The sequence below is a fragment of the Geospiza fortis genome, unplaced genomic scaffold (assembly GCF_000277835.1).
Source record: "Geospiza fortis unplaced genomic scaffold, GeoFor_1.0 scaffold31, whole genome shotgun sequence".
NCBI lineage: Eukaryota > Metazoa > Chordata > Aves > Passeriformes > Thraupidae > Geospiza > Geospiza fortis.
Genome location: NW_005054483.1, coordinates 194,197 through 204,434, shown reverse-complemented (window position 1 = coordinate 204,434; position 10,238 = coordinate 194,197). Strand labels below are relative to the sequence as shown.

General features: G+C 54.7%; 1 protein-coding gene across 1 annotated transcript in view; it reads right to left on the bottom strand.

The window, feature by feature from the left end:
• NOS1 (nitric oxide synthase 1) overlaps positions 1-10,238 on the bottom strand; it is a 54,131-nt gene that overhangs the window by 14,831 nt on the left and 29,062 nt on the right. Inside the window, exons 12-19 of the mRNA XM_005428443.2 lie at positions 8,686-8,771; positions 5,272-5,416; positions 4,888-4,992; positions 4,487-4,545; positions 2,549-2,665; positions 1,799-1,973; positions 1,299-1,437; positions 151-229 (exon numbers count right to left, since the gene is read on the bottom strand). Coding sequence (XP_005428500.2) covers positions 151-229; positions 1,299-1,437; positions 1,799-1,973; positions 2,549-2,665; positions 4,487-4,545; positions 4,888-4,992; positions 5,272-5,416; positions 8,686-8,771 — 905 coding nt within the window. The remainder of the gene's footprint in view (positions 1-150; positions 230-1,298; positions 1,438-1,798; positions 1,974-2,548; positions 2,666-4,486; positions 4,546-4,887; positions 4,993-5,271; positions 5,417-8,685; positions 8,772-10,238) is intronic.

The following is a 10,238-nucleotide window of genomic DNA, read 5'->3' as shown; positions in this document are numbered from 1 at the left end:
TCCACCGTGCATGGAGGGCAGGGACACCCCCCCTGCCATGGCCTGCACAAAGGTGGATTCCACGAACACCCAGGGCTCGAGGGCTGTTTGTAGCACTGTTCTGGGTGCCCCAGGTGTGTGTTCAGCTCCCAGGACAGCTGCATCTCCTACCTGGACTTGGGGCTCTGCAGGTTCTGGCGTGTGAGGAGCCGGGCTGCATAGACACGTTTTTTGTGGATGCTGTACAGTCCTGAGGAGGAAAAGAGTCAGGGAAAGGATTCAGCAGAGCATGGCCAAGGCTTCTGTAGGATCATTGTGGGCTCAGCCCTCAGAGCAGAGCTGACCACAGGGGTTTCACCTCCCTCCTGTGAGCCCAAGGGATCAGAAACCCCAGGGGTGACCCAAGCATGTTTTTTTTAGTGACAGAGAAGGACTCCAAAAGCACCCCTATGACACTCAGGGCAGTGCCCTCACATTGCCCACAGCTCCTCTTGCTGCCTGGCTGGCAGGAGAGCGCCTGGGTTTGGGCAGAGCTGAGCTGGTGCTGCAGGAGCTGCAGGAGCCATGCTGAGGGGCCAGGTGTCCATGGGCCGGGCCTGCCTTTGCTCCACAACGCTCCATGGAGCAGCCTTGGACAAAATAAGCCTGGAAAGATCCCAATTTTCCAGCTCCTTGCTTCAAAAAATGGGGTCAGGAGGAGGGAGAGCAGATCATGTCCAAACATCTCTGTTACAGACACAGACAGGACTGGCCTGAGGGGCCTGGGGCTGCTCCTTGGGCATGGGATGGGAGGAAAGGCAGGGCTGAAACGCTGGGGATTTGACAGAGACAAAAAAAGGGGTCAGGAGGAGGGCTGGGGGTGGAACACAAGGGCAAGTGATACAAGGGAGGAAAACTGCTTGGGATAGGAGGGGTTAACAACTGGATGTGGGAGGAAGGGGTTTGAAACTCGGCAGAAAAGTAGCGAAGTAGCAAAGAGATAAACCCACACCCTGGTTCAACTGAGTAACAAAGACAAGTCTGTGTCACTCTAAAAGCAGGGGGAAAAACAGCTCAAAGAACTACCAAACAACAAATCAAACAATAACCTGCAAAATAAAAACACACTGCAACATCAGAGCAGATCAGGTCCAAACATCTCTGTTACAGACACAGACAGGACCGGCCTGAGGGGCCTGGGGCTGTTCCTTGGGCATGGGATGGGGGCAAAGGCAGGGCTGAAACGCTGGGGATGTGACAGAGAGAAAAAAAGGGGTTTGGCCCCTCTGTCCCTGTGTGTTTTCCATGTTCCCCACAGGCAGAGCCCTCCAGGCCTGTACCTTGTGTGAGCTCCGGGGCCTCAGCCACGTAGGTCAGGCGGAACTTGCTCCTCTTCCAGCTGCGGTCGTTGCTGATCAGGGAGTTGTTGGCTTTCTCGATGTTCACGTCGTCCCCCACGCAGAACACGTCACACGCTGCCTGCAGCACCCACCAGGCCCTCAGGCACCCCCTGAGCCCAGCTGAACCCCTCAGCCCGGCCCAGCTGACCCCCTCAGCCCGGCCCACACGGACAAGGAGCCCTCAGCAGCATGGAGCTGGACCAGGGGCCATGGCCATTGCTCATGGTGCTCTCCTTCCCACATATCTGGGGCGATGCAGGGATTCAACACGTTGGTGACCTTTGGGTGGTCAGCACAAAGCAGAGCATCAGCTCCACCCTCTTTGCTGTGGGCTGGGGCGGTGCTGGAGTGTGCCGGTGCCAGGAAGGGGAGGCTGGGTTCGGATCCAGCTCCAGGCTCTGTCCTTCTCCCCCCTGCTCCTCCCTGCAGCCCCAGGTTACCTTGAAGACCTTCTTGGCCCAGGTCCTGAAGGATTCCTCCTGGCCACAGAGCTCATCCCCCTCTCCCATGCGGAGGATCCTCTCTCCCCCCAGCTCCTCCAGGAGCGTGTCCACGGCGCGGGCGAAGGCGCAGAAGTGGGGGTAAGCCCTGGAGCCCAGCCCAAACACGGAGAACCTGTGCAAAGACGGCTCAGCTGTGGCTGCTCAGCTGGGAGGGACCCTGAGGGGGAAGGTAATCCCACCAGAAGACACCAGAGTTTACTAATGGGGTCCCTAAATCGCAGGGCTCACAACTCTCTCGCACACGTGAGGTGGTGAGCAGTTTTCAACCCCAGTGTGCAGTGGGGTGACTCACCACAATGCAGCTGTTTTCACTTAATATATGAACAATTTATTCTGAGAATTCATTTAATTTATTCTGAGAATTCATTTGCTGTGGGGCTTTGGTGAAAATTTGCAGTTTGTGCTGCACTGGAGACCACATGTCTGGGTAGCAAGTCATGAAATGACAGGCCAAGTTCAAAAGCTTCATCCAGATACAGCTATTAAGTTTTAAAAATCGCAGCTATTGATTTGCATTATTTCAGTTCAGAGCCAGGTCTCATAGAAATATTATAGGAAAAAGGATATTTTAAATTTGCCAGAGTACAGCTGGCTCCTCCTGTCCCACCACCACCCACAGCACATCACCCAAACACCTCAGGGTGAGCTGGGATCTGTGCAGCGCTGGCTCCTGCTCTGTCCCTTTACCTGACATTTGCCAGGGGCCCCGTGCTCTCGAAGTTGTCCCTGGAGTCAGGGCCATCACTGGAGGATTTCCGTGCGTCCGAGTAGGAGGAGACGCTGTTGAACCGAACCTTGTAGCTCCTGTGGGCAACAACAACAGCCAGGCTCACACTGAGGGCACCTCTGTGCCTCTCACCCGGCTTGGGGCTCACAGGGGGGCTCCAAAGCAGAGCTCAGGGCTCACAATTCCACCAGCAGGCAGTGTGGGAAGAGCAGAGGAGTGGGGTAAAGCCATAGCAACCCCTGTGCATCCCCAGCTGGAGCAGGGATGCTCCATGAGGTCCTGGTCACCTCCCATGGTGCTGGCCCAGGTGCTGGCCACCACAGTGACACAGAGCTGCCAGGACCTTGGGCTCTACCTGCCCTTCCCTGGCAGCACACAAGGTCGGGTGTGTGCGTCTGAAGAGATATTCTGAGGGTTCTTTCATTCATAGGAAGTGGGAAATTAGAAAAAAAACCCAAAAAACAGAGTGAGAGAAGAAGGGGTGAGGAGGGGGAAGGGGAGCCGAGAAAAAAAAAATAAAATCTGACAACAGCAGAAGTATTTCTGAATTGAGCCATCTCCCAAAATTGCTCCGCACAAGAGTTTCTAAATTTACAGACAGAGCAGTGAGCAGTGAGCAGTGCTGCGGGCATGAGTCACGGCACAGCTCCTGCAGCCGCGTTAAAGGTACCGGCGCCGCGCTGCATCCTGGGATAGGTAGTCCGACTGCTGCGAGGGGCCGAGGGGGCCGGGATTGGAATGGCACGGCACGGCACGGCACGGCACGGCACAGAATGGGAGAGCATGGCACAGCACAGCACGGAACAGCACAGCACGGCATGGCACGGCATGGCACGGCACAGCATGGCATGGCACGGCACAGCATGGCATGGGAGAGCACGGCCTGAGCCAGGGACAGCCAGGTCACAGAGCCCCAGTGCAACCTCTGCCAGGGACGGCCCTGGGGACAGGGCCATCCCAGCACAGACTGGTCCCTGTGTTTGTCACCATCCTGGGGACAGGGCCATCCCAGCACAGACTGGTCCCTGTGTTTGTCACCATCCTGGGGACAGGGCCATCCCAGCACAGACTGGTCCCTGTGTTTGTCACCTCCCCAGTGACACTGCCCTGAGCCAGGGTGCCGGAATTGCCCTGGATCCCTCCTGAATTAAGGCGCAGCCCTGTGCCAGTCGTCAGCTCAGGAGATATTCCAGGGCACAGCAGTGACCCAGTTCAGGGAAATAATATTTTATTCTTCCCAGCTAAAATTAGAGGAGACCCCAAATGATCATTGTCAGAGCCCTCCCTTCCTTCCCCCCCTGGGATCTGCACAAAGCTCATCCTCCCCTGAAGGGGGATTTTCTACAATCCCACGTTCTGTCTCCTAGGTACCGGTTACAAACATCACAGGATTATCACAGCTCTTATTTTCCCTAGAAATCTTTTCACACCATGCATGGAGCTAAATCTGGTTCTCCAGCCCTCCCCCACCTACATCTGCAAGGCTGGGAACTCCCTTCTACCTCCAACTCTTACTATTTTGGTGCCTCCTGGACAGGCTCTGGCTCTCAGAATCGATGATTTTGGAGAAATTCCTACTTTTATCTGTTTTTTTCACAGATTCCTGCCTCTTCAAGATGAAGAGAGAAGCTTTGAAGTGTCACCCCAGGGAATTACAAGCTGGGGTCCACAGGCACCCCTGAGTCTGCGTTTTTGTCCTCCCTGGGACCTCCAGTCTCTCCATTCCCTGGGTCTCCAGGCAGGTCCCATTCCTGGATATTTGCAAATGTGAGATCTGCCCGAGGATTTCCCACTCCCCTGTGAGAGGATGGAGGCAGGAAACCTGTCCTGCATGCTGGGGTTTGGACTGGGAGGGGAAAGGGTTGGAGTGGGAGGGGAAGGGGTTGGAGTGCTCTTACTTCCTCTCCTCCAGGTTGGAGTTGGGATTTTTCATCTCCATCAATGCACAGCCAAATTTCTACAGAAAAAGAACAAAAAAGGCCATCAGTTTTGCCAGGTTTGGCAGGAAACCAAGCCCTGAGCACAGCCTGGGCTGTGGCTCTGCTCCCTGCTCACTGCCCAGGTCACAGCCCCCCTGCCAGGGCACTGTCACCTTCTGTGTGACACTGCTGGGGGTCACGCAGGATGAATTTAACACCAGATCAGGGGCTGTGTCATGGCAGGGAACCAGGAGATGTCCCTGCTCTAGAGCAACCTGGAGGCAGCTGCAGCACCTGGACGTGTTTTGGGTCCTTCCAGCTCAGTCTGAGCCAAAAGAGGACATTCCTGTCCTGTCCCCTGCTGTCCCCTGCTGTCCTACCTCTCCGTTCTCAGGAGGGTCCCCGTTGCCGAAGGTGCTGGTGACCACCAGGACCATGGTCTCGTGCTCCAGGTGCACCACATCGTACTCATCCATGGCCATCACCTGGGGGCACAGAGAGGGCACAGAGAGCTGGGAGCCTCCTGGGCAGGCTGGGGATGGGGACAGCACATCCCTGCTGGGATCTCTGCACGGGGAGGGTGGGAACAGGAGCCTGGAGGGACAGGGCCAGCCCTGGAGCTGCCACCCCAGGGGCCACAGCTGCAATCAGTGCAGGAATCAGGGATTTTCCTCCACCCCAGACCCACAGGGGCACACCCTGAAGGCCCCTGGCAGCTGTTCCCACACCATGATCTCACACCCAGCACGTGTCAGGAGCAATACCTTGGCATCAAAGGCGTGCTTGAAGATCTCACAGAGGGTTTTTGCATAGACCTGGGACTTCCCCGTCTCCGTGGCATACAGGATGGTGGCCTTGACCCTCTTGGCCATGGCTTGGCCCATCAGCTTGGCTGAGAACTTCACAGCCCTGGGAAGCAGGAATAAATCCCAGTCAGAGCCTGGTCCTGACGCGTGCCTCTAGCCCAGACCTTTTTATTTCCTATTAAATGATCAGCCTTACAAAGCTGCAGCATCAGTTTTTTGGTTGTCACATAGCAAACAGGGAAGCCTGGAAAAGCTCGAGTGGTCAGAGAGGAAGAGGAGATGGGGGAGATTGAGAGGAGAGCTCAAATACCTGGATGGGCTGAAGGAGGAAAATGCTAAACCAGGCATGGGGGTGGTATTTGTGCAGGGGCACAGAAGCAGGAGGAGAATCAGGGGCAGGGAAAAGGAAAAAGGAAAAAGGAAAAGGAAAAAGGAAAAAGGAAAAAGGAAAAAGGAAAAAGGAAAAAGGAAAAAGGAAAAAGGAAAAAGGAAAAGGAAAAGGAAAAGGAAGGAAAGGAAAGGGGCGGAAAGGAAAGGAAAGGAAAGGGGCGGAAAGGAAAGGAAAGGAAAGGGGCGGAAAGGAAAGGAAAGGAAAGGGGCGGAAAGGAAAGGAAAGGAAAGGAAAGGGGCGGAAAGGAAAGGAAAGGAAAGGAAAGGGGCGGAAAGGAAAGGAAAGGAAAGGAAAGGGGCGGAAAGGAAAGGAAAGGGGCGGAAAGGAAAGGAAAGGAAAGGAAAGGAAAGGAAAGGAAAGGAAAGGAAAGGAAAGGAAAGAGAAAAGAACTGGAACCAACCAGAGCTGGAGCGACAGGAGGAGCAGCATCTCCTCCATCCCTTAAATCCAACCCAGCCCTGCTCCACACAGAGCCTGGGGACACCCAGGTCACCCCGAGCTGTCCCAGTGCCTGTGATTTGTGCTCTGGTGACCTCCCTGGGAGGAGCAGGCTGGGGGTGGCACATTTATCCCAGCCTGGTGCCCGGCTGACTTTTTCCCGTGCCTCAGCCGTGCCTGGGCGCTTTTCCTCCAGGTTTCCCCTGGCTCAGGGCACACAGAGGGGCCCTGGGGCTCCCCAGCCTCCCTCCCACCCGGGCCCAGGTGATGCAGCCCCAGGAATGCTGATTCCTTGTCTGTAGCACCACTGGGAGCACCGTGATGGGGACAGGGCTTGAGGGTTTGTTGTTTTAGGGACATTTATATCACACCAATACTGGTTTTCCTAATGCCAAACATATTTTTTTTTCTAAGTGGACCACCAAGCCTTTAAATGGGGCCACCAGAAAGGCAGAGATCCATCAGGTCTGGATTTAGGCTGCTGTTGCAACAGGGAAAGGTGACTTTTGGGAGGCTGAGGGAGCACAAAGCCTCTCTGTGGCCTCTGCAGGAGGAAGGGCTGCCTGATTCACTCTGACAGCCCTTGCCCCAGGTTTTTGAGCTCAGCAGGGCTCCTGCAGCCCCTTCAGAGGAGCTGTGGGGAGCAGAGGCTGCAGCTGGAGTGTGACCATGTTCACAGGGGTCTCAGGTTGAGGGAAGAGACTAAGATCTGACTCCATGTTTCAGAAAGCTTGATTTATTATTTTATGATATATATTACATTAAAACTATACTAAAAAGAATAGGGAAAAAAAAGTTTCATCAGAAAGCTAGCTAAGCTAAGAATAGAAAAGAATGAATAACAAAAGTTTGTGGCTCGGACAGAGAGTCTGAGCCAGCTGACTGTGATTGGCCATTAATTAGAAACAACCAACATGGGCCAATCACAGATCCACCTGTTGCATTCCACAGCAGCAGATAATCAATGTTTCCATTTTGTTCCTGAGGCCTCTCAGCTTCTCAGGAGGAAAAAGCCCAAAGAAAAGATTTTTCACAAAAAGATGCCTGCGACCCTGGAGTGGTCACAGTGGGCAGGAGGAGCCCAGCCTCCCCCTGCCCCTCCTGCCCGGGAATACTCTGGGTTTGGGGAGTCATTTAGGGAGGACAAAAAGAGGAAAGAAGAGGTAGAAACTCCTGCAGGCTGGTTTATCCTGCCTGCCCTTGGCAGGGTCAGCCTCAGGAACATTTCTGTTTGCTGCTGCATCACCACCCTCAGTGCAGCTCTGTCCCTTTGTCCTCCCGTGGTGGCAGTGTCCCCTGTCCCCAGGGCAGGCACTGCAGGTCTGGAGGCTCAGATCTGGCCAGATTTTTGAGTCTGAGCAGGCACCAAATCATGCTCAAGGCTCTGGGCTCAGGCTGCCTCTTCTTCAGCTGATAAGCTCAGATCCAGACAGGATTAATGGTGAATTACAAAAACAATTCCTTTCCGTACACCAGGAATGATGGAGATTTTGTTTTAAATGACCTGCCACGCTCACATTTTTATAAAACCATCCCTCAATGGGGCAGAGGGGAGCAATAAAAGCGTTTTTCCCTCCAAACTCCATGAATCCTCCTGCTCTTCCCCCAGCCCCAGTGTCACATTCCTCAGCTGCTGCTCCTGTTTATGGATGCACCACGGAGAGCAGCTCGCAGGAGGTGACAGCTGAAGAGTGGGAGCAAATTGATGGCAGGGATTTGGGGAAACTGAAGCGTGGGGAGATGCTGTGACGAGCCAGGGCCACCTGGCAGCCTGGCCACCGTCCCCAGGGCACACCCAGCCCGCTCCTGCCTCAGCCCAGGGCTCTGCTGCCACAGAACCAGCAGCTCCTCTCTGCCAATGGCCCCCAGGGGAGGAATTTGGGCCGGAATCAGCCAAATTGTGCTTCATTCCTGCATCCCTGCTGCTGAGGAGCCTTGGCAGGGAAGAGGGGCTGGCGTGGCTCCTTGCCAGGGGTCAACTGACCATGAAGTGCAAATCTCAGCTCAGCCCGGATCCATCTGCTGCCTGCAGGGGGATTCCTCCTTGCCATCTCCCCCCTTCCTTCCAAAGCAGGTGTTTGGAGGGTTGGGCACACACTGGGGGCAGGTTCTCCTCACGTAGGGAAAAGTCAGTGGGAAAAGGAGGAATTTGGACGGGAGTTTGATCTCCTCAGTGCCAGCACAGCCCTGAAGAGGGAGGGGGAATCTTCCTGCCCCAGGGAAAGGAAAAATGGGCAAAACACCCTCCAAGAGTGGGAAAGCCACCCCTGAGCATCAAAACCTCCTAACCAGAGAATGAACAGCTCAGGAGAACAAATACCCAGGATGTGGGATTCATCTGGTCACATCCCTTTTGGTGGTCTGAGGGTGCTCAAAGGAGAGCCTGTGTCCCCAAATGTCCCTCAGGGCAGGTAAAGCCTTCAGTGCCCAAAGCCCAGGCTCAGAGCCCATCATCTGTAGGGTGATGCACACACCCACAGGGTGCTTAAACCCACAACCAGCCCCAAACATTCCAGGCCTTTCCAGAGCCTGCTGGTACTCACTTTGCCAGCTTCTTAAAGCCAATGGCCCTCTTCTTGGTGGGTGTCCCATTCACCCCTTTCCAGACGTGGGTGTTCCAGGGGTCCGGCTAGGAGAGGGAAAAGCAGGATCAGAGGGTGAGGAGTGCTCAGAGCTCGGAGAAATGCAGTATCCACAGCACTGAGAGTTAAATTCTTCCCGTCAGGAAAGGGAGGAATCGCTGCTACAGCACAGCTCTGCCTCTCCTCTCTGTGTCCCTGATCCTTGGAGCCTTGTGGGGGGTTGGTTTGGGCAATGGAACATGCCCAGGAATATTGCAATCTAATAAACCCTCCTGGCTTGTAGCAGCATCTGGCCAATTGCTCTGTCACCTCTCGAGAGCAGCGTTAATAGGCCACAGCCAAAAAGGAGACAACGCCAGAAGGGGAGAGGTGATGGAAACAGATCCTTTCCCCTGCTCTGGCCACAGGTTTTATTGCCTAAGAGGCCCTTTGGGAAGGGGAGGCAGCTGAAGGCAGAGCAGGCACACAGAAGCTCATTCCGTGCCCTTGCAGGCTGCAGTCAGAGCCAGGAAGCATCGGGGGGCCTGGTGGGCTGGTGAGGAGTGAACAGACTGCTCCTGCTCTGGGATTATTCCTTAAGGGCTCTTGACTAAAGGTCACATTGTGTGGAAAGCACCGGAGCAGGGAAGGCTGGAAAAGGAGGGAGTGTTTGCTGAGGGGATTGTCCTCATGGTCTGGAAGGTTCAACAGCCCAGCAGCAACGTTGGGTCCCCTGCTGGGCCTACTGGGCTGCAGCCCCTGCCCCACTGCTGGATGCCCTGGGTGCAGGAGCATCCTCTCAAACTGGGCTGGGATGGGATATGGGATATGGGATATGGGATTTGAGATTTGGGATTTGGGATTTGGGATATGGGGTATGGGATATGGGATGCAGGAGCCATCCTCTCAAACCTGCAGGCTGAAATGGGATACGGGATATGGGATACAGGAGCTATGTCCACTCAAACCTGCAGGCTGGGATGGGATATGGGATTTGGGATACAGGAGCTATGTCCACTCAAACCTGCAGGCTGGGATGGGATATGGGATTTGGGATACAGGAGCTATGTCCACTCAAACCTGCAGGCTGGGATGGGATGTGGGATATGGGACATTGGATATGGGATATGGGATCCAGGAGCCATCCTCTCAAACCTGCAGGCTGGGATAGCATATGGGATTTGGGATACAGGAGCATCCTCTCAAACCTGCAGGCTGGGATGGGACATGGGATATGGGATATGGGATCCAGGAGCCATCCTCTCAAACCTGCAGAGTGGAATGGGATATGGGATATGGGATATGGAATATGGGATATGGGATATGGGATGCAGGAGCCATCCTCTCAAACCTACAGGCTGGAATGGGATCCAGCGGCCTTCCAGCCATTTCCTCACCCACCCATTAGGTATTTCCAAAGTGTGATTAAAAACTGGGAGCTCAGGTGTCGCACATCCCCATGGAGGGGCAAGCCCCCATTATGACACTGTATTAGGGTGAAATATCCATTGTGCAGGAATTGGATGGTGTCCTTG